Source organism: Thalassophryne amazonica, chromosome 22 (genome assembly GCF_902500255.1).
Source record: "Thalassophryne amazonica chromosome 22, fThaAma1.1, whole genome shotgun sequence".
In the NCBI taxonomy this organism is placed as follows: domain Eukaryota; kingdom Metazoa; phylum Chordata; class Actinopteri; order Batrachoidiformes; family Batrachoididae; genus Thalassophryne; species Thalassophryne amazonica.
In genome coordinates, this window is record NC_047124.1 from 30,921,915 (window position 1) to 30,946,502 (window position 24,588).

A 24,588-nucleotide genomic window follows, 5' to 3' on the forward strand; every position below is an offset into this window, starting at 1 on the left:
GCAATCAGAGATTTCTGACGTCCGCCAATCCAGATCACCTCCAAAATTCAGTTGAGTCTTCCATGGCCTAATATCTATTTGTGGTGCAAATTTGATGATAATCCGTGAAGTAGTTTTGTGTAATCCTTCAAAGTGTATATAAAGTGAAACTTGATCCAGAATCCAGATCTGGATCCAGATCCCCTCCCAAATTAAATGGAGTCTTCCATGGCATATGTATCCATGGTGAAAATTTGGTGAAAATCCGTGAAGTAGTTTTGACGCACTCCTTCAAAGCCTATATAAATTGAAACTTGATCCAGAATCTGGATCCGGATCCAGATCCCCTCCCAAATTTAATGGAGTCTTCCATGGCCTAATATGTATCTGTGTTGAAAATTTCATGAAAATCCGTGAAGTAGTTTTGATGTAATCCTTGAAAGCCTATGTAAAGTGAAACTTGATCCAGAATCTGGATCCAGATCCAGATCCCTTCCCAAATTGAATGGGTTCTTCCATGGCCTAATATGTATCTGTGTTGAAAATGTTGTCAAAATCCGTGAAGTAGTTTTGATGTAATTCTGCAAACGGTAATCCGTCAAAGCCTATATAAAGTGAAACTTGATCCAGGATCCAGATCCGGATCCAGCTCACCTCCAACATTTAATGGGTTCTTCCATAGCTTGATATCTATCTGTGGTGAAAATTTCGTCAAAATCTGTGCAGTAGTTTTGACATAATCCTCCAAAAAGTAATCCGTCAAAGCCTATATAAAGTGAAACTTGATCCAGGATCTGGATCTGGATCCACATCACTGCCAAAATTTAATGGGTTCTTCCATAGCCTGATATCTATCTGTGGTGAAAATTTCATCAAAATCTGTGCAGTAGTTTTGACATAATCCTGCTAACAGACAGACAAATAAATAAACGCCAATGATTTTATTACATCCTTGGCGGACGTAATGATTGTTTTAGTGTTCTTCATATTTAGTACACTCCCTAATATAGTTGTCCATCATCTAATGTAGTAAGCTGTGGAATTTGATATTTTACCAAAAGGTAGGCAAAAACCCCCCACACGATTACCTTGTTTGTTAGGGCCCTGTCACACTGGGGAGAGGATTAATTGCGCATGAATTGAGTATACAAAGTATGGGCGTTCCTTGTCGTCCGCAACAAAAATGGCCAAAAATGACAAATGTCCCAGTATGAATTACCGATATATTAATAATATATAGCGAATATATGATGAACAATCACGGTTGTATAACGCATGTAGTGAGGAAACTGATCCGACACATTGCGATTATCACGGCAGTATTACAGGTGTATTATGAATGCATTGTGCACGTGTTGCGCGTGCACGGCATCTGCATTGCGGTCATAAAATAAGCTCACTCAGACCTTTCAGCATCACTATTCACACCAACAATACAGCCTCTGGAGCAATTGCTGGACTTGGACAAGTTGATCACAGAGTTGATGTTCATGTTGTCATGCGAGGGTTAACTGTTCATGAGTTTGGGGAGCGGGAGGGGGGACTTTTTTTTTCTTTTTTTTTTGAGAGTGTCACAGAAAACAGACTTCAGCGAGTTGTGGGTAAACAGCAACTCTTCCTTTTTTTGTTGGTGTGAAATAAAAGTCCTGGATTGCAGCAGCTACGTCTTTGTGGATTTACACAGCCGGACCGGCACTGACTGGCAGGTATGTCGCTTTCTGCCACATATAGTACTTTGGGTTTACATGACGTGTTTGTTATGCATTCACAGATTGTCCGCAAGTCAGCTGCAAAGCAGATGTAATAAAAACGCTTTATTCGTGGCCAATTTGTATGCATTTGCTACAACTTATTTTAGTTTGTGATGTAGACATGATGGGCACACAATATATCTGTTTTACACACTGTCCCGGTCCGCTGCCAAGCCGCAAATCAGCGTCAGTTGCAGATATCAGCGGTTAACAGCAGATATACAGCACATAGAGTGAGTATGTATTGTGTATGAATTGAGTATGTATGGAGTATGTAAGGCGGATGTCATCCGCATCCAGATTTTTGAGCAGCTCAAATATCCTGGCTGCAGACATGCGTGCCTCTGCGGATGATCACGGACGTGTTCGGATGACGGCCGACTCATACAGGCATGTTACACAGATATTGCGGATATTTGGCGAATATGGGCCAATTTTGTGCGCAATCCATACGCAAATCCTCCTAAACGCCAGTGGGACAGGGCCCTTACATCATTTAAAATGCATGTTACCTTTATTTCTTTACTTCTGTGCATCAAAAATGAAAATACCACATCATAAAAAGTAGTTTTGTTGAGTGCAATATGTATTTCAATGTGATAGGAGAGTTACGAGGTCTATTAGAAAAGTATCTGACCTTATTATTTTTTTCAAAAACCATATGGATTTGAATCACATGTGATTGCGTCAGACAAGCTTGAACCCTCGTGCGCATGCGTGAGTTTTTCCACGCCTGTCGGTTGCGTCATTCGCCTGTGAGCAGGCTTTGAGTGAGGAGTGGTCCAGCCCCCTCGGCGGATTTTCATTGTCAGGAAATGGCGGAATGATTTGGGCTTTTTTTCCATCAGAATTTTTTCAGAAACTGTTAGAGACTGGCACCTGGAAACCATTTGAAAAATTTATCTGGCTTTCGGTGAAATTTTACGGGCTTCACAGAGAATAAGGACTGTTACTACAGCTTTAAGGACGGCATTAAGGACGCCCGGCGCGCCGCGCTCCATGCCGCCATCGAGAGCCACAAACCACCGGATCATTTCTAAACGGATGGCTCTGTGGATCCGAGACCGTCATGTGCACTTTCTCTGGTTATCACAAGAGCTGGACATCAGCCATTTTCCGGCAGATTTCACTTTTAACAAGAGATTTTGTCATGGAAAGCCGAGTGGAGGCTTCACGCGTCACGACCAATTTGCTGATGAAGCGAGACAAAACCACCTCCATTTTGGTCTCACAGGACAGCTCTGAGATGCCGTTCAGACAGCTGTCGGTGGTTTTTCCATTGAGTGATTATTCGAGAAATTGTGGATGTGCCTGGACATGCCAGAACATGTCCTGTGAGGCTTCATCACGGCGTTGCTTTGCACCATGCGGCACCGCCGCAACGTGCGGAATTCCTCCGCATGTCTGTCTCAATGTGCCGAAAAAGTGCTGATGTCCACGTCTTTTCACAAATCCTGTGCTAGTCAGACGACGTCCCGGATAAAACACAGCGTCCAGTTTGGAAATGAATGGCACATTCTACTGTTACAGGAGTTTTTGTCATGGAAAGAGGAGCGGAGGCTTAGCGCGTCGAGGCGGTGCCGCATGGCGCACAGCAACGCCGTGATGAAGCCTCACGGGACATGTTCTGGCATGTAAAGGCACATCCACAATTTCTTGGATAATCACTCGATGGAAAAACCACCGACAGCTGTCTGAACGCCATCTCAAAGCCGTCCTGTGAGACCAAAACGGAGGTGTTCCTTTGTCTCGCTCCATCAGCAAATCAGTCGTGACGCGCGAAGCCTCCGCTCGGGTTTCCATGACAAAATCTCTTGTTAAAAGTGAAATCTGCTGGAAAATGGTTGATGTCCAGCTCTTGTGATAACCAGAGAAAGTGCACATGACGGTCTCGGATCCACAGAGCCATCCGTTTAGAAATGATCCGGTAGTTTGTGGCTCTCGATGGCGGCACGGAGCACGGCGCGCCGAGCGTCCTTAAAGCCATCCTTAAAGCTGTAGTAACAGTCCTTATTCTCTGTGTGAAGCCCGTAAAATTTTCACCGAAAGCCAGATAAATTTTTCGAATGGTTTCCAGGTGCCAGTCTCTAACAGTTTCTGAAAAAATTCTGATGGAAAAAAAGCCCAAATCATTCCGCCATTTCCTGACAATGAAAATCCGCCGAGGGGGTGGACCACTCCTCACTCAAAGCCTGCTCACAGGCGAATGACGCAACCGACAGTCGTGGAAAAACTCACGCATGCGCACAAGGGTTCAAGCTTGTCTGACGCAATCACATGTGATTCAAATCCATATGGTTTTTGAAAAAAATAATAAGGTCGGATACTTTTCTAATAGACCTCATACAGCATCACAATATTCCATAACGATTCTGTATCAGGGCGGTCTGACTTCTCAGAGGTACAACCTTCACTGTCTGATGCTGACTCATCTCCATCCATAGAGCTATTTTCATCCTCATTCGCAGTTGTAAATTTTGCTGTTCTAGGTCTGTTGGATGTGCCTCCCTGCTAAACACTAACATATAATGATTAGAGTTAGTAAATTACAATACCATCTGAAGGTATAACGTCAAAAATCTCATAGATCTCCCCTGGGGTCATAAGTGACCCAGCGCAAGTTTGGATTATATTATATTGGATCAGCGGATCCTTGCAAAATCCTATAAGCACATGTAGGACAAACAGATTGACAAATTCGTGATAGGAAACCTTTTTCCCATTTGAACTGGAGGAATGGAGCACAAACATATCTGCATGGGGTCATAAAGGTCCCCACTTGGTCACACACAAAGTTTTTGTGTGTGTTTGTGGCGGTACCTTGCGTCCTGTGAGTCCATTGAGTCCTGGTACACCAGGTGTGCCAGGCAGTCCCATCTCCCCCTGAAGTACAGAGACACTGTTTAAACACGTGGAGGTGATGGTGGTCAATGAGGACACTGTCTGTGTTTGCCAAATCTAAAGCTAACCTTTTCTCCATCTAATCCTGGAATCCCTGTGTGTCCCGGTAGTCCTCTGAAACCCTGTATGAGGGGGTACATCGCTTTACCACATAGGTATCAACAAAACCTTAAAAACACGTTTGCTCAAACTAAGCTGTCACCTTCTCTCCTTTCTCCCCTTTATCTCCTGGCAACCCTGGTTGTCCTGAATCACCCTGTGAAGAACAAAAGTAAAAACTAAGATACTGTCAAATCATGACAATAACAGTTGTAGTGTTATTTCTTTGGAACACTGCACTTGATTGCCCTTGTGTCCCTGGAGGCCGATGTCTCCTTTGTCTCCTTTGTCTCCATCTGTTCCGTGGTCCCCGTTGCTTCCCTGAAACCACGTGACATACCGGATGAAGTGATTCCTCACTTGTAATAGTCAAGCTCAGTTAGTATGTTTGTGTTTTGTAGGTCTTCTATACCAGTTCTCCGTTAAGTCCCGGCTCTCCTGGATCCCCCTGTAAAATCGTACTCAGTAAGACAGATTTAAAAAAAAAAGTTATTCATAATCAAACAAAAACTAACCTTCTGTCCAACTGGTCCTCGCACTCCAAATCGTCCCAGTACACCCTTAGTGCCCGCAACACCCTTTAGGCCCTTTAAGAAAAAAGTGATAATATTTAAATTATTCTGAATTACATCCCCAAACATGACAAGCAGTCAGAGATTAGTATTAAATTTACTTCAGTGTTGTGACATCATTCCATTTAAAATGGGATTTGCTTGGGCATTCTGAGAGTGGGCAGGGCTTTGTGTGCAAGGTTGAGCAGCAATATAGTCAAAATTAATGCCAGTCCTGGATTTTAAGTACAGAATTATATATGCGGTCATCAATGTGTGTAAATGAACCCATTTTGTATTTTCACAAAATTTAATGGCTGATATTGATACACTGTGTTCTCTACACACCCAAATACTACACTACTATAATACTACTACACACAAATGTAACAGTAAATATACATATGTCTGTAATGGAGTCTTTGACTATACATAACTTCCATATGACTTCATAATGAAATCGCTCCCACCAATCAATCAATTTTGCCGATCAGCTTCAGCTCAGTGGTTCTCAATCTTGTTTCTTCCCAATCTTTTTCTTCTGAGGCATCTACTTGGATCTAAAAAAAGCCTTGTTGCCATGAAATATCGTGTACCGCAAGGTTCCGTCTTTGGCCCCTTGCATTTCTCCCTTTATATAGAACCCCTTGGGCATATACTGCTGATGACACTCTTATGCTAATAATTGCTGGTAATCTCACACACAAGTCAAGTCTCTAGAGGATTGCCTTGCATCAGTAAAAAGATGAATGTCATTACATTTAAATTCGGAGAAGACTGAAATGATGGTCCATGGTCCAGCGAGACATCAACATCAGTTTGACCAGCTAACGCTTAACCTAGGCTCATGCGTCATACATCACACTGACAAATTGAGGAATCTTATGGTGATTTTTGATCCCACGTTGTCTTTTGACCTGTACATCAGAGGAATCAGGAGGACTGCTTCCCTTTCAAAACATAGCAAAAATTTGTCCCATCCTTTCTCTGGCTGATGCAGAGACTCTGATCTATGCATTTGTCTCTTCTAGACTGGACTACTTCAGTGTTCTATTTTCTGGTTTACAGCAGTCCAGCATTAGGGGTCTCCAATTGGTTCAAAATGCTGCTGCCAGAATTTTGACAAGAAGCACAAAGTTGGACCACCTTACACTGATTTGGCCTCCCTTCACTGGCTTCCTGTCTCTGTGAGGTCTGATATTAAAGTTCTGTTACTAACCTATAAAATTATTCATAGACTAGCCCCTCCCTACCTAGCTGACCTAATTACACCCTACGTATTGGCCCAGGCTCTGCGTTCTCAGGGCGCAGGGTCTTTTGGCCACAAAGCCTTCCATTATTGTGCACCTGTTTTGTGGAATGATCTCCCTGCGGAGATAAAACAGACTGATTCTGTAGAGACCTTCAAGTCCAGACTAAAGATGCATCTATTCTCCCTCTCGTATGGCTAGCATACTGTGTGGAAATGTGCTTCCTACCCTTTAATTCATCTTATTAGCAAAGGAACAGGTCTCAGCCTCACTTCATCTAAATTCTGGGTCCATTACTGAAGCTCAGGGCTAGCTGCCGGCAATCACCTTAGTATTCTCTCTGCTTCCCTGTTGATTTACTGCTGGTGAATTATACCTTAGGTGCAGTTATTTCCGGCCGACTGAATCTGTTCTTTTTCTCTCTGTCCAAGGCACTGAGGAGACATCCAGGGCCATGAGATGCCCTGGCTAAAGCTGATGCAGCAGCCCATGGACCACCGTGCTGAGGGTGATCTCTGAGCCACTGCAGTCCGCTTTTGGAATGCAGTTTTCAATGAAGACAGCTTTTACTAAAGTGAAATTGACAAGGTGATGGATGGACACTAGCCCTGCACCCCAGGGCACCGGACTTATTTCACAACACCCTACCTGTAGCGCCAATGCTTGTGTGGTCACCTCAACAATGCACTTAGTTTTTGATGCTCTTTTGGTTTTTCTGTTTCCTGTTTATTCAGCTTTGCAAAATGTTGTAGCTGTTAGAATGGCCTAAGCAGTGCGCCACCCCTTTGAGTCTGGTCTGCTTGAGGTTTCTTCCTCAACATCATCAGAGGGAGTTTTTCCTTATCACTGTCACCTGTGTGCTTGCTCTAGGGGTTGGTAAGTTTAGACCTTACTCGTGTGAAGCACCTTGAGGCAGTTTAGTTGTGATTTGGTGCTATATAAATAAAATAAATTGAAATTGAACAGAGAAGCACAGGTTTAAACAAAGGAAATGTCCAGCTGATTCCCCAAATAATTTTTCATGTGAAGATTAGTCGACCTCCAATCATTGTGATACGTATGTCACAGACGTTAAAACAAGACCTAGAACTGTGGAACCTTGAAGATGTTTAACGAAACCCTGATAACATGTTACTGTAAATGTGCATTTAAAAAGTTGATTTTACACATTATGAATGCTTTAAGGTCATTTTTTGTTCACACTGAAACACTTAACAGGCTGAGATTGTGGCATGACTTGAACCTGAGTCCTACGTCATATAAAAATGAATCATGAGTTGACTTTATTATTACAACCTCGGTGCTCCTGCTGTTTAAATTTGCTTGCGCTAGACGCTGAATCAGGATCTTTTCAAGGGCATCACTGGGTCTAAATAAGGATTTCTTTTAACTATTTAGGGGTGATTACCTTGACTCCAGGGGGGCCGTCCTCACCCTTCTCTCCTTTGTCGCCATCGAAACCTGGCGCGCCTCGTTCTCCCTGAATCAAACACGATGATAAATAAACTTGCCACCTTAATTTCTCTTTACTGTGAAATTTACAGAGCAAAAAAAGTGAGAACTGAATCCGACTTTTAAATTATCTCACCGCCTCCCCTTTCGTTCCTTTATATCCACGGGGCCCTGGATTTGAAGCACACTTCCCTGCAGAATTTATATGTTATTTTTGGAGGCACAATTTTGTCAATAAACATGTTACGTAGCTGCAGAGATAAATAGTTTAAAAAAAAAAATAGCCATACCCTTTCTCCTCTGACGCCAGGCAAACCTCGGTCACCCTGACAAGAAAAATTATTTTTTTTTTTTAGAAGGGGCAAAATTCCAGATATTAATTTTTAAAAAAGGCCCAGATTTATTTACTTTTTGTTGCCTTTCTATTCATAACAGGGAAATGGTCAACTCCAGACAGTTTGTTAAAATATTCCTCAAATTGGAAAAATAATCGTAGTCTTCACTGTAATTTGCATGAAAAACTATCCCTTTTTTAAGTTGATACCCTGATACTTTATGACTCTGGCCAACATGGTAGATTCTCAAAAATCTCTGAAACACAGGCAAAGACTCACTCCAGGAGTCCAAATTTCCCATCTTCAATGCAGTTTGACGTAGCTCAGTGGAGGATGATGTACTGGAGGAGGTTCAGGTTTGACAATCGTCCGCTGACGTACGGTAGGATGTGGTTGAACTTTTACCATCAAAGAGTGAGCACTTTGGGAGAACACTCCGGGGAGCAGTCGTATATCTTGGTGGAACTGATTGTCAACTCAACTGCCTTGCAGTTACGTCGCAAACTAGACAAAACTGCGATTGCATCAGTTGCTACTGGTGCATCATCAAAACAGGTTCTACATATTCCTTGATATTTTTGCATATTTTTTCATGACCAAGGGATCAAGAGGAGGCGTTACGTCCAGTCAAGCCACCATCATTGGCCAGGGGCGTACTAGCAGAGGTAACATAGTGGTAGGGGAGGTCAACTCTCACTTGTGTTTTAGCATGAACGTCAAAGATTTTAAGCATGTTGTAAGCAAGACTTACATCAGCATTGCCTGACTGACACTGAACTAGCTCCTGTGCAGTCTGGTAGACCTTGGCACTGATTGAAGTTCATCAACTTTTCACTCTGCAACGGCCAACTTCAAGCTAACTGTCAGCGCGTGAATGCACCCTTAGCCCTAGAACAAAAACACTCAATGCGCAGAATACCTTGGCTCAAAATACATCTTCCAATAATAAAATCTGTTATTGTTATTATTACATCCACCAAGGATGTAATAAAATCATTGTGTTTATTTATTTATTTGTCTGTCTGTCTGTCTGTTAGCAGAATTACGTCAAAACTACAGCACAGATTTTGACGAAATTTTCAACACATACATATTAGGCCATGAAAGACTCCATTAAATTTTGGAGGTGATCCGGATTTGAATTCTGGGTCAACATTTCACTTTATATAGGCTTTGAAGGATTACGTCAAAACTACTTCACGGATTCTCACCACATTTGCACCACAGACAGATGTCAGGCCATGGCAGACTCCACTGAATTTTGGAGGTGATCCAATCCAGATTGGTGGACGTCAGAAATCTCTGATTGCTCTTATTATTACTGACATCACCTTTTTGGTCTGGTTATAACCCAAAATTTGATGGCATCTATTCTTTTTCTACATGTTCTGTAAAAATCAGATCTGGCAACATAATTCATTATTTCCAGGCTGCAGTTCTATATGAAAATCAGTTTACTTTGTGTATTCTTGCCACCAGTTCAACAAACTGCTAAATAAACAAACATAACCTACCTACCAACCTATAAGCCCTACCATTATTTAATGCTTCGATCTTAAATATGATCAATCTATCTTTGTTAGTTGGCTATGTACCACAGGCTTTTAAGGTGGCAGTAATTAAACCATTACTTAAAAAGCCATCACTTGACCCAGCTATCTTAGCTAATTATAGGCCAATCTCCAACCTTCCTTTTCTCTCAAAAATTCTTGAAAGGGTAGTTGTAAAACAGCTAACTGATCATCTGCAGAGGAATGGTCTATTTGAAGAGTTTCAGTCAGGTTTTAGAATTCATCATAGTACAGAAACAGCATTAGTGAAGGTTACAAATGATCTTCTTATGGCCTCGGACAGTGGACTCATCTCTGTGCTTGTTCTGTTAGACCTCAGTGCTGCTTTTGATACTGTTGACCATAAAATTTTATTACAGAGATTAGAGCATGCCATAGGTATTAAAGGCACTGCGCTGCGGTGGTTTGAATCATATTTGTCTAATAGATTACAATTTGTTCATGTAAATGGGGAATCTTCTTCACAGACTAAAGTTAATTATGGAGTTCCACAAGGTTCTGTGCTAGGACCAATTTTATTTACTTTATACATGCTTCCCTTAGGCAGTATTATTAGACGGTATTGCTTAAATTTTCATTGTTACGCAGATGATACCCAGCTTTATCTATCCATGAAGCCAGAGGACACACACCAATTAGCTAAACTGCAGGATTGTCTTACAGACATAAAGACATGGATGACCTCTAATTTCCTGCTTTTAAACTCAGATAAAACTGAAGTTATTGTACTTGGCCCCACAAATCTTAGAAACATGGTGTCTAACCAGATCCTTACTCTGGATGGCATTACCCTGACCTCTAGTAATACTGTGAGAAATCTTGGAGTCATTTTTGATCAGGATATGTCATTCAAAGCGCATATTAAACAAATATGTAGGACTGCTTTTTGCATTTACGCAATATCTCTAAAATCAGAAAGGTCTTGTCTCAGAGTGATGCTGAAAAACTAATTCATGCATTTATTTCCTCTAGGCTGGACTATTGTAATTCATTATTATCAGGTTGTCCTAAAAGTTCCCTAAAAAGCCTTCAGTTAATTCAAAATGCTGCAGCTAGAGTACTGACGGGGACTAGAAGGAGAGAGCATATCTCACCCATATTGGCCTCTCTTCATTGGCTTCCTGTTAATTCTAGAATAGAATTTAAAATTCTTCTTCTTACTTATAAGGTTTTGAATAATCAGGTCCCATCTTATCTTAGGGACCTCGTAGTACCATATCACCCCAATAGAGCGCTTCGCTCTCAGACTGCAGGCTTACTTGTAGTTCCTAGGGTTTGTAAGAGTAGAATGGGAGGCAGAGCCTTCAGCTTTCAGGCTCCTCTCCTGTGGAACCAGCTCCCAATTCAGATCAGGGAGACAGACACCCTCTCTACTTTTAAGATTAGGCTTAAAACTTTCCTTTTTGCTAAAGCTTATAGTTAGGGCTGGATCAGGTGACCCTGAACCATCCCTTAGTTATGCTGCTATAGACGTAGACTGCTGGGGGGTTCCCATGATGCACTGTTTCTTTCTCTTTTTGCTCTGTATGCACCACTCTGCATTTAATCATTAGTGATCGATCTCTGCTCCCCTCCACAGCATGTCTTTTTCTTGGTTCTCTCCCTCAGCCCCAACCAGTCCCAGCAGAAGACTGCCCCTCCCTGAGCCTGGTTCTGCTGGAGGTTTCTTCCTGTTAAAAGGGAGTTTTTCCTTCCCACTGTAGCCAAGTGCTTGCTCACAGGGGGTCGTTTTGACCGTTGGGGTTTTACATAATTATTGTATGGCCTTGCCTTACAATATAAAGCGCCTTGGGGCAACTGTTTGTTGTGATTTGGCGCTATATAAAAAAAAATTGATTGATTGATTGATTGATAACCTCATTGGAGGAGATGGAGATAAACCAATTACCAGTAAATATACCAATTAAAACCAACCACAGTATTAACATGGGATATTAAAAGTAATATTAAAATCATTCAACCACTATAAATGTCAATAGTATTTTGAATTTAATAGCTTTTATACCAGGGGGTACACAAAAACAAACACTTTACTTTGCATTTATTTGCTTTCTTGATTATGCAAGAAGAAAATTGGTAATTGGTTTTTCATGAAATCTCTTCACAATTCAATTTAGGTTCCGGTTTGGAAAATGTGAAATCTGTTTATTATAAACTGAACAAAGGTTTAATGCTGTTTGAGAGGAATATTTGTACAATCTCATGTGCCCAGGCGCAGCGGTGATCCGTGCTGAGATGCTCCAGCAGAGACGATGGACTGATGCCTGTCAAAACAATCTGAATCCACTAACACTTCAAACTGAATCAGGCATCACAACTTTAGAAATGAAAGGAGTCTGAGTGACAAGTTAGACATGTTGTTGTCAATGTTGGTCTCTGCTTTCAGACTGCGGAAGTCACTGCAGAAGCAAACATGGACGACAGTAAGTCATGTGTCCAAAGTCACAAGCACAGGAGTCCATTTTGGGGTTAAATCAAATACTCAGTGCACAGTGGTGAGAGAAATCAGGTGGTTTGAACTTTGAACCAAATAAACCAGTTGCTTCGGAAATAGATTAAGTGTTTCAAAATGATCAAAACACAAAATGAAACATCTGGTTCAGAAAACAGTATGCATTAGACTTGGGCGGTAGACTCCACTAGAGCTGGCGCTTGTCACCAGTACTGTTCAGAATTTTCATGGATTTCAAAGTCAGATTTGAGACATTGGTCCTCTGTTGGACATGGGTAGACTGTCCCCTCTGGGTCAGGAGAGAGTTATTGCCCCAAGTGGAGGAGTTTAAGTATCTCGGGGTCTTTTATAATGCGTGTGGGTAAGATGTAGCATGAGATCAATGGACGTATTGGTGCTAATGTCTTACGGACGCCACTGTGGTGCAGACAGGTCTGAGCGAGACTCTCAATTTACCAATCATTTTCTGCTCCTGTCCTCACCAATGGTTAGTCGTGGGCACAGTTCTGCTAATCCAGGAACCGTTAATTAGCTAAGCTAACATTTCATTGGCAGATTAGCTTTTCAGATAACTTTGAAAACCATCAGCAGACCAATTAGCTTCCGCTATATTTAGTTCTGCTAACTTTCAGTCAGCTAACATTTGTTTTGCTGGTAAAGTGAGTAACTTTAATGGTCAAACCCTTACCAAAAAGTAGTATATGCAAGTATGTTTCAAGTATACTTCTAGTTTACTTTTTATATACTTATAAGTACTATTTTTTGGTAAGGGAAAACATTTGTAAACCCTAAAATCATACATGTTAGTTCCTGTTTATGAATGCTAACACTTCTGGTTCATATGTCAAAGCACACAAGCGCTGGTAAGATGACAAGAAGTTACACTGTGGACAAAAACAGTATGTAAGCATCTCAAAAGTCGGTATTTTTATTTCTTTATTTTTCCTGCATTTGTTTTTTGTGAACACAATACGGGTGAGCCGTAGCTCCATTAACGGTTTATATATATATATAGAGAGAGAGAGAGAGAGAGAGAGAGAGAGAGAGAGAGAGAGAGAGAGAGAGAGAGAGAGAGAGAGAGAAACTGTGACTTCTATTACTGCGATTTACTGCTTTTGATAAAGATGATGACAGCATTTGGGTTTTATTTTTTATTCATTTATTTTTCATGTGTTTATTTTGTGTTTGTGATTGCCTTTGAATTTACCCAGCAGCCTCTCTAAATCCAAAACTGGCTTATCAGTAGTCAACAGTGTACTGAGTCAATACTAAAAGTTAGCGGATAGCAGTAACTTCTGCTAAATTTCTTAGCAGTTTATCGGTTTAGCATTATGAAAGTTAACATTTCAATCAGAGGTTTAATGGTTATCGAAGCTAACTTTTCTGTTAGCGTTGCCCGCCGCTGTCGATGGTCATGAACATTGAGAAAAGACCAAAAGAACAAGATTGTGTATACAAGCAGCAGAAATGAGATTCCTCTCTCGGGAATCCAGTGTCGCCGACTGAGCGGTCCCCCTAAAAATCGGTTCCCCTGATGACGTAGTTCACGGATTAACACCTTGTTTCTGCTTCAAACTGCCCTCCAGTCGTCATCTATCTCAGCGACAGATATCTGAAGCTTTTGTACAACAATCATTTCCACATAAATTCACCATTATTTCATCATAAAAGGCGGCGGAAGTGATCAGAGTGCCGCGGCTAAACGAGCAGCTAGCTGATGCATTCACTGCACATCAGACATTTCAAAGTGTCACGGAATTTCGCTGAGTTTCTGCTTAAAACGGCCTCATTTCTGGTTAAAACTGACTTTAGAATGATTTACCAGGTTTTACCTTTATCATCTTATGGCTATTGAGCCCATTAATCCATTTGATTGCTTTGGGTGAAGAGACTGTCTCAGATGTGTTGCTGAGGTCCGAAATGACGCATGATGATGCAGATGCAAAAGGCGGGCCGATTTTTAGGGGCGACACCGGGTTAAACACTCAGGGACAGAGAAGCTCAAATATCCAGGAGACACTCATCTCAAAATACATGAAACAGCAAATTAACACATCCTTCTGAAAATATACTGTTTGCTGTCTTAAAATATGAAACAAAAAATAATGCTTATAAAAATAATTCATTGTTCCAAAATGGTCAAAACACAGAAGTGCTTAAAAAATGCTTGAAACGGTAAATAAACACTTGCTTCAGAAAACAATCACTGTCTCAAAACATGCAAAACACAAAATGAAACAATTACTGAAAAATGTTTCATTTGTTTTGACACGGTCAGTACACAAAATGAAACAACTGCTTCCAAAAATGATTCATTATCTGAAATGGCTTGAAACAATTAAATGTGCCTTTGAAGATATTTACTGATTTTTGGACAGATGGACAGAGAACCAGACAGAGAGCTGGATGGACAGACGGACACACAGACTGATTGCAAAAGAAATGGACCAACAGTTTCTGAGTCGATACTGTGTCAAAGGTGGTTATGAAAAATCATGTGATGTGAAAGTTTACCTTTTCACCTTTGCTGCCCCGGAAACCTCTTGCACCCTATGACATGATGAAAAGGTCAAGAAAAAGCAAGAACTTGTGAAACTTATCACTCATACTGTGGATTTAAGAATCAAAGAAGCTTACGATAGTTCCAGGAGCTCCTTTGACACCTGGACTCCCTTTTTTCACCCTGAAAAAATAATAATAACAAATATTATGCATAAATTGCCACGACTATTATTTCTTTTTTAAGTTGCAAAATGTGAAATGAACAGAAACTGAGGTAAAACTGTGGCTCACGGGGAACATGTTATAATTAATTACAAATTCATCTTCACTGTCATCAGTAAGACAGTGACGCTTATCGAAAAGGTCAAAGGGTCAAAGGTGAGCTCACCTTTCTGCCTGGGAAGCCTATCAACCCTTTGGCACCAGGCTCACCTGGAACACTGTTACCCTGATGATAAAAAAAAAATTATGTAAAAACAATCATTACAAACAGAGGATAATAAAAACATGGAAATATTAGCTGGAATTAAAATGTCATTCTGTATTCTCAGAAAAAAAAAAAAAAAAAAATTCCACTATTTGTCTGATTTCACCTTTTCTCCTTTCCCTTCCAGGCACACCAGGGGGGCCCTGAACAGAAAGATGAAGTGATGAAAATAGTTTAATCATATTTACTTTTGACAACTCATTTGTAAACTTAACATAAAGTGGTGTAAAATTCAGTTTATTATAACTATAGCTGCTGCTGTACTTTAAAGACTTATTACACGACATATTATCTGTATTTTTATACCAGATATCAACATGACAACCCATAAAAATGTGAAGCAGGATCATTTGGACTGTAATATCTTCCTACGTGGGGTCCTGGTTCGTCCGGTGAGGCCCCTGGAGCTCCTGGTAATCCATTCCTTCCGCGTTTGCCTCGATCCCCTGCACCAACATGGGCCGACACGCACAGCGTCTTACATTACTGTCCTCATCATGGACAGTTAAACTGCAACAACTCAAATATTTTACAATTTATTTTTACCTCTTTACCTGGCTCTCCAGGGTCCCCTTGGGAGCCCTTCATGCCTGGAGAGCCTTGAGTGCCTGGATTACCACGGATACCCTGGATCCCTGTGCACCTGGGGACCCAGCTCACCCGGTTCACCCTGGACACACAGAAACAGACAGCTGTACTCCACTATTTTGTTAAATGATTATTCTCAAAGTCCTTATTTGTCACAATGTTACTTAAAGAAATGTTGGGTTTATGAATATTTTATAAAAAAGGAGGTAAAATTCACCTTCTGTCCTGGAAGACCAGCCTGACCTTCTGGTCCTCTGTGGCCGATGCCTGGTTCCCCCTAAACAAACACACACACGCGTATGTATAGACAATATACGTGTATTGTAATTTTGCCTGGTACACGATATCAATCACAAATGTGTAATCCTCATATTTAGATTGTCCAATTACTTATGACCTCTGAAAACAGAGGGATCCTTAATGATTAATGTATATCTCCACTGTTTCATTTCAGTTCCATTGTAGTGGTGTACAGAGGCAAAATTAACTAACTCTCCCCGCTGTCCAAATACTTATGGACCAAACTGTATTTATACACAGCATTTCAATGTCAAGCAAAAATATTTTATTGAATAACATCTCTGCTCCATACAAACCAATAGAAATCCTTTAGGCTGTTATTTAAATGGCAATGATTAGCCGGAGTTACCTTTTGTCCTTTTTGCACCAATTTCTCCCTGATAATTGTGGACAGAAAGATGGAATACAGTGAGACAGGCTTTATACATGCACGGAATAAACAAACACATAACATTGCTTTAGAAATAAAGACATAAAAGGCTGATAATCATAAATAGAGCTGTCAGAATCCAGCAGATTAATAAGAATTATTTAATCTACTCTCTCAATTTGGAGCAGAAACAGAGCGACGGGACATCAAAGGACTCTACTGCTGTTCACAGACAAACATGACGCGAGTTATTCCTGAGCTCTGATGTCTATTACTGTATGCAGTGTGGGTACGCGGGCGGGAGAGCGGACGATGATATTTTCATGAAGCGGTGACACACTTCATGCAGGTCACTTCTCATTGTGATCTTGGAACGATGATGGTGGTTATCGGAATAATCAGAAGAGCAAATCAGTGACGTCTGTGGATCCTGAGATGGAAGACGCAAACTTAAATTTTCTTTTATGAGCATGAAAAAAAGAAGCCAAATATGGATGTATGTTAGTTTTTTAACAGTGGTTCCACAGCTGGGAATGTGGAAATTCTGAGGCTGACAGGAAGAGACTCAGATTAGTCAGAAGGCCTGGTTCTGTCCATGAGACTGTGGGCGCCTTAAGAAGCTCCTTCAGTAATGGATTGCTGCACCCTCGGTGCAAAACAGAAGGCCTCCACAGGTAATTTATTCAAACTGCAGTCAAACTGTATAATACCTCAAAATGTTAAGAGCAGCATAATCACCTGCTAATTTTGCAACTACGTCTACCATCACCTTTTGCGCTTTATTACATGCACAACTGTGCAATTTACCCTTTGCAATAATATCTATACATAATTATACTCACTATATTCTGTTTTTCATGTAATCTGTTCACATCATGATTTATGCACCCACCAGCAAACATCACAATATACTTTAGTCACCTTTCTTTAACGTAAATATTTTTATTTTCCTTTACTACTGTACAACTGTTGCTACTGCAACAAATGATTTTCCCTGCTAGTTGGATCAATAAAGTTTATCTTATCTTCTTATCTTACCTTACCATGAACACCAGTTCATGGGTCAAGCAGGTTTTCAGTAGCATATGGTGATAACGTCACTTGCAAACCAGCCTCAGTGTACCATGTCCTACACAAAAATATATGATGGCCATCCCAGGGGTGGGTAGCTATATCCAAGGGTCAATGAAAAATTACACAGGGGTCAAAATTGAAAACTTGCTCCATCTTTTGAAAAGTAACCACTTATTTGCCAGACCATAATGATTCCAGAAAGGTATAGTTTGGACTATGTATGACTGGCTGTTCTGGAGTTATGGGGTAAAAACAGCAAAAATAGTGTCAAAAGTCTATTTCAGTTTGTACAGGGGTCAAAAGTTAGTTTGCCCAGTTTTAGTCAAGAAAGGTTTGACAAGATTTTGAGTCAGATCCAGGTCCACAATCACTTCAGATTTTTGGAATGCCTCCCCATCGGTTTCCATGTTAATTATATGGTGACAAACAGTGTCCCCTACAAGCCATTATTAACCAGCTGAGGACATATAGGTGACTGTGTGGTATTGATGAAGATGTGCCCTCTGTGGGTAAGAATTTCTAATTTTGTTTCAGCTTCAAACTTTAAAACAGTAGAAAATGTCTTTAGTCACCTTTGATCCTGGTTTTCCAGTTTCACCTGGTTGTCCCTATTGCAAAATAAATACATAAATAAATAAATAAAAATATTTAAAAATATGCATAAAATAGAAATTCTAAAAATTCTAAAAATTAAAAAAATGTAAAATATAAAATAATAATAGTTATTATTATAAGTAGTAGTAATAATAATAAAGTAAAAAATATGCAATAATATGGTCATTTTAAAACTTTAATCAGTTTGTACATTTAATATCAGCGTTGAACAAAAGAGAATTCCTTGATGTTTGTGTTCGGATGTTTACCTTTAGATAAAAACAATGTGCTGGATATGGATACGGCTGTCCAGTTTCTTCCTCATAATCCCCCTCCCTCTCCCTGTCTACCTCCCATTCCTCTGTTTTCTCCCTCTCCACATTCTCTCTCTCTCTTTCCAGCTCTGCCTCCTTCTCTCTCTCCAGCTCCTCTCTTTCTCTTTCCATCTCCAGCCTCTCCCTCTCCCTCTGTCTCTCCAGTAACTCCTCCTCCTCCTCTCTGTCACTTTCTCGATCTGCGTCCTCCTCTGTCACCCAGTCGGAATCTCCGCTCCACTCCTCCTCCTCCTCCTCGTATCCAGGACCAGTGGGGCTCTCTGTCATTTCCCACTCCTCCAGCGCTTCCTCTCCTCCGCTCTGCCTTTCTCTCTGAGTTCCCATCTCTTTTTCTGTGCGACTGGATTGTTGTCTGTCTCTCCTTGATTGAAGATCAGGATTTTCTTGCTTTTCCTAAAAAAAAAAAAAAAAAAAAAAAAAAAAAACACACACACACACACAACTGATGATACGTCTAAATCTAACTTTGGTTGACAACTAAATTTTTGACGGCAGACTTACAGTCCAGTTGTTGTAGCCCGGAGCCCCAGAGGAAGAATGCTAAAATTACAAGAAAAAAATGTAAAAAATGGTCCACAGTGTCCAAGAAACGTGTATACAAAACATTTCCCCTATAATTTTTAATCAAACATTTGATAAATTACTTTTTGTGTTGCCTTGTGCCATACAGCTCCACCTGGGGCACCTGGCATATACACCTAAAATATATAAAAATTGTTACTATTACCATCTTTGTTGCACATCTTCTCCAAAGTCAGCTGAGTCTTACCATGGCATCAGGCCGGGGGAGGCTTTTCTTCACCCTGATTTGAGATCGAGGTACCTGTCAAGTCCCCAAAATAATAAGCAAGGGGAGTCGAAAATGTGCGTGATATTACAGGTAGGTTGCCCATAATAGTGCAGCAGATAATATTTACAGAGGAATCCTTCAAATGGTGATGCAAGCATCAAATTTGGCACATATACTCTGTAGATATCAGTCTTTCAAAAAAGCAGAGTGTCCACTTGAATTTTTTCAGAGGCAGCCAGGTAGGGGTCAAATGAAAAATTACACAGGGGTCAAAATATAAAAATGCTCCAAACATATTGAAAGGTACACCATAGTATTTGCCTGATCATGAAGATCTCAAAAAGGTATAGTTTGGACTATGTATGATGGAATGTTATGGAGTTATGGGGTAAAAACTGCAAAAATGGTGACAAAGGTCAATTTCAGTTTGTACAGGGGTCAAAAGTTAAAGTTGCTCCAATTTTGGTAAAAGGTGATGCAAATTATTGGTTGAGCAAATAGAGTTGTAAATAGGAATATTTTGCACCATCTGTCATGCTTAGTTATCATATTATAGGGTAGCATATGTTGTTATATGTCATATGTTATATGCCACTGAATCCAATGGATGTCAACATTGTTTAACCTGTGGACACCAAACATTCAACATGGTCAAGATATTAGCTCAGCCAATAATTTGCATCATTCTGTAAAATCAAAATTATATTAACTTTGTCTTTTGACATCTGTAAAAGCTGACATCGACCTTTGTCACCATTTTTGCTATTTTTATGCCATAACTCCATAGAATTCAGTCATAGATAGTTCAAACTAAACTTTGGAATCTTTATGCTCAGACAAATAATGCGGTATAGTTTTTAATATGATTTGAGCATTTTTAAATTTTGACCCCTGTGTAATTCTTCAAATGACCTCTATCTGGCTGCCTATTGTAAATTCAAGTGGACACCCTGCCTTTTCAAGACAGTAATGTCTAAGGTGTATTTGTGCCAAATTTAGCGCCTGCATCACCATTTGAAATACTTTTTTCAGTTATCCGCTGCACTACAAGGGCAACAAACACAACTATAAGTTGATTTTTGGCTGTCAGCCCATCAGCCAGCCCAAGGTTTGGAAATTGCTTGACCAATTTGACATATGATTAAAGTTGATTTAATGATGGCATTGTTCAGATGAGTGATGTTAGAGTCAGGATATAGTATAAGAATTTTCTTTTTTTTAAATTCAGTTTTTTTTTTTTTTTTAAAGGCATTTATAAATGTCAGAAAAATACATAATTTGTTTTTAATGATTTTTTTTTTCACACAGAGATTTGATGTATAAAATTTTAGATTTTGACAGATTTACAGTTCTTGAGTTTTAAGCCGGAAGGACACAATTTTTCCCGACAAACACAACTTATAGTTGTGAATTAATGTAAGAAAGGATGACACAGAATTACTTTGAAAATGATTGAAACTTTTTTACTGAAGGATACATGCACAGTGGTTAAACAGACAAAACAATAACAGTAAAATTTCACCAGTGAAAAGTGTGTTTTTTGCATGTTTACAGCTTTCCTCAATAATAATAAAAAGAAACACATTTGTTTTCCATGATTCAATAAATAATATTTCACTACAACTTGGCAAAAATGGACATGTTGGCACACACTTCAGAAATTTTTAGATTTCATGTAAAATTCCAAAAACATATATGTTTATTAATAAATAAATTCAATGCTGTAGAAAGGCTACAGCTGCCATGAGCAAACTGATGAAGTAAAATAGAGATACAATTTTCTTATTGTAACAGTTTTATATTCTTTTCAATATGTTGACAAATGTTTATATTATACGATGCAGGACAGGACTATCTATGATAGCGGGTTTTGGTGAGTGACATCGTTACTGTGTGAAAAGAGACACGAAGCTCCGCCCTCGTGAAACGCTGGTCAGGTTCAGGGCGTGTCGCTCCTCACCGGCAACACCGTTCACGGTTTATTCAAAGTCTCCACGCAGAATGTGTTTTCTTATCTTACAACTCTACTGTCACAGTCTCTCTGGATTTAAGAGATGCCCTGTTCAAAACAAAACGACAAAGAAAGAAGGTATTAAAAGTAACTCTCTGGACTCAGTTGCTCGTTATGCGTGTTATTGTGCGTGTTTCTGCACATTCCCATTCACGCAAGCTTCAAAGGAATCGCGTTCCAAACATGCTGCTCGTAAATACCGTGTCATGCATGTTAATGTTCATGTTTTATAATCATACGGTACTGTTCACAATCACCTTTTCACACTGGTGAAATTTTCACATGAAACAGGAGAAGGGGAAAAGGTAAGGTAAGGTCTTACAACTTCAGTCTTATTTTTGTGGTTTTGGTTGTAATTCCACATTCGTCATGATAGCGTAATTGCTGAGATCTGTAAACTAGTGAATACCTCGCGAGATAAGCAGTGGGAAATACCAGTGCAAAGCCAGGCGCTGTGTACGGCAGGGTTGGGTTTTTACTCGACTGTAGTCCGAATATCAACCAATGAGAGTGACATCTGTCCTTCCCTTTAAATTGGGTTGCACAAGGCTCAAAACACTGTGGTATCGAGGACGCAATAGCAAGAGAAAAGGGATTTTTGAGTTGTTTTGTGAGTTTTGTTTTACTATAAACTAAAAACTGTCATTTATGCACTGATCCCTAAGTCATAAAAATTAGCAATGACGTTTGCACTGGGCTTCGTGTTTTTTTGCATTGCCAATTCTAACATAACTACACCATTACAAATAAATACTAAAATAATGAATACTGTTGAAAATATGAAGAAAACAGAGGAAAGTCATGGTTATATCTGCATTATTCCCTACAAGTGCAAATAATGTAGTTCACCTTTTAATTTGAATATCGAGAATGACTTCTTAGATACAGTATCTCTAGGCAACAGCTGATAATCAAAATATGTGGCAGCACTAATTAAATAATCTTACAAACACATTCACCAATTGAATTAACTATAATCAGTAGGCTAAAAGTAAGTTAAATGACCCTTCGAGGTCCTGGCCAAGAACTTCTATTACTGTATTTTCTGATGCACCAGAGTACGTATAAGTCATACCTGTTAAAAAAAAATGCCTCTTGAAAAAGACAAAAAGATATATAAGTTGCACCTTTTTCTGTATTATCAGCTCTTTAATTTGGGATTTTTGTGAAATGCTATCATGTACTTTTTGTTTTTGGCATTTATTCTGTTATTATTGGAGTTATAATAAGTATTAATAAGGAACGCGTGATTTTTCGGTATATAATTTGCACCAGAGTACAAGTTACAGGGACCTCCAAAACTAGCAAAAAACAGAGACTTTTCTGTAGAAAATACAGCAATTAACTGACTAAATACAACAAACATAATAATAATAATAGTACCCCCACCTGACATCCTATGACTGCTGGGATAGGCTCCAGCCTCCCATAACCCTTAATTGGAGTAAGTGGGTATAAACAATGGATGGGTAATAAGAACATGCATAAAAAAGAAAGCGACACTGGAAAATACGACAATAATGTGAACAATTTAGCTGAGTTTTGCTGTTTTCTTATCATAGGTATGGCTATATTACTTTAGATTTTCTTTTCATTTTTATTGGTACATGTACCAAGAAAAATTCCTTGTATATTTTATGCATAAAGTGCCACAATTGTGATTCCATTTTTATATTACAGTTGTTTGTCCACAATAAACAAATGGGCAAACTCTCATCTCATTTGTCTTCATTTTCTCTTACAAATCACTGAATAAATTTGTTGAGAAGCTTCATGATCTTTGACGACATAACACGAGACTATACTGGCTTCTTCGAGTTGCCAGATCTCAGCAATAACAATATCTTTACCAATATGGCTGATGGTTAGAACTAAGAAAAATAAACTTGAACTTTCTCTTAAAGCATAGTTTAAGGTATATATTATCCTATTAAACAAAGCTATGAGGTTTATGGCATCTAGTGTTAACAAGTGCAAAGAAGAGAGTTTTGTATTCACCATGCAAGAGTCTTCGGAAATATCTGCTTCAGATTTACAGCTGAAATCAGACTTTTACCTTCTGTGGTTCTTCTGTCATAATGGGAGGACTCGGCAGCGAAACTTCCTCCTGTTCATGAAAACTGAATCAGTACACATGTGACATGTCCAACAGATTTTATCATGGGGGCCAGTCTACCTACCTCTTCTATATCACTTACGGTCCAAGACAATGTCTCTCTGTGTATATCACTCTAAAAAAAGAATCACAAAACACCAAAATCGTTTAACAGACTCATCTATGGAGAATCGATTTGTAGTCGGACCGCAATTAAAATACTTTTAAAGGTTTTTCTTTACAATCAGATAATCCCATATAGGCCTGGATTCCATAGTTTAAAATAGATGGGAGTCTATAACCCCCCGGGTGGACTGAGAAAATGTAGATAAAGTGTCTGGTCAAAGAAAACAGAGAGGCAGCATGAACGGGATTCAAACCCAAGCCTACATATACGCACGCAGGCCTGCTCCATATCCACTTATCTATGTACCTGCTCCACAATCAGGTGTCAAGTTTATTTGATACAATATCCAGCAGAGGTCTGTACTGGTCCCCTCTCAGTGACCTGTAGGTAGGATCAAAATGTCTTGTAGTTCAGGCCAGGTCAGGTCCTCTTCTGTTTCCTTTTGATGGCTTTCCATTGGCGATATGTGACAAACAACTGGCTACATTTGTGGTCCAAAAACCCCAATTGCTGCTTAATCAGTGCCCTTATGGCCCAGTCACACCAGGGGTTACGACCAGGGGTGCTGAAAAGTGGGGAACAAGGAGAAGGATTCTAGGGGTCTATGACTGACAGGTGCCCAGAGAGGTCCCTAACAAAATGATTAAACTGACAAAATAATGTGACACTCAGTTATAAACTTACAATCACACATATGTCTTATTTACAATGTATTGGCGACATCAAGTTTATTTGTTTTGGAAACATTTCTTGACACCCACCCTCCTCTGGATTCATGTAAAATGGTTCAGTCCACCTGCTCGCTCAATCTGTTGCAGAGCGCAACTTTTCACAGAGCCAGCAAGTGCAGGATCATGAGAGGCAGGACAGCTCAGAAAGCAAAAGAAAAAAGCTTAGACAGGAAATTAGTCGATCACCCAGTTTTTTCATAGGCAAGGTGGGTCTGTGATAGAAAGTTCTTGAATGTTAGCCTG

The 24,588-nt window shown here is 39.8% G+C and overlaps 1 protein-coding gene and 1 long non-coding RNA gene across 2 annotated transcripts in view; both read right to left on the reverse strand.

The window, feature by feature from the left end:
• Nucleotides 1-15,777, reverse strand: part of si:dkey-117n7.5 (uncharacterized protein LOC559444 homolog) — a 44,611-nt gene extending 28,834 nt beyond the window's left edge. Inside the window, exons 1-14 of the mRNA XM_034163397.1 lie at nucleotides 15,703-15,777; nucleotides 15,437-15,473; nucleotides 15,232-15,291; nucleotides 14,979-15,024; nucleotides 14,856-14,891; nucleotides 8,274-8,309; nucleotides 8,120-8,175; nucleotides 7,940-8,011; nucleotides 5,246-5,317; nucleotides 5,143-5,178; nucleotides 4,971-5,051; nucleotides 4,834-4,887; nucleotides 4,700-4,753; nucleotides 4,551-4,613 (exon numbers count right to left, since the gene is read on the reverse strand). Coding sequence (XP_034019288.1) covers nucleotides 4,551-4,607 — 57 coding nt within the window. The 5' untranslated portion in view covers nucleotides 4,608-4,613; nucleotides 4,700-4,753; nucleotides 4,834-4,887; ... (9 more) ...; nucleotides 15,437-15,473; nucleotides 15,703-15,777. The remainder of the gene's footprint in view (nucleotides 1-4,550; nucleotides 4,614-4,699; nucleotides 4,754-4,833; nucleotides 4,888-4,970; nucleotides 5,052-5,142; nucleotides 5,179-5,245; nucleotides 5,318-7,939; nucleotides 8,012-8,119; nucleotides 8,176-8,273; nucleotides 8,310-14,855; nucleotides 14,892-14,978; nucleotides 15,025-15,231; nucleotides 15,292-15,436; nucleotides 15,474-15,702) is intronic.
• A 98-nt stretch (nucleotides 15,778-15,875) lies between these two features.
• Nucleotides 15,876-18,633, reverse strand: LOC117504038. Its single transcript, XR_004558708.1, has 5 exons — nucleotides 18,526-18,633; nucleotides 18,235-18,270; nucleotides 16,568-16,595; nucleotides 16,136-16,195; nucleotides 15,876-16,000 (listed from the first exon to the last, which is right to left on the reverse strand). It is a non-coding gene; the product is annotated as an uncharacterized LOC117504038 (long non-coding RNA).
• Nucleotides 18,634-24,588: the final 5,955 nt, after the last annotated feature.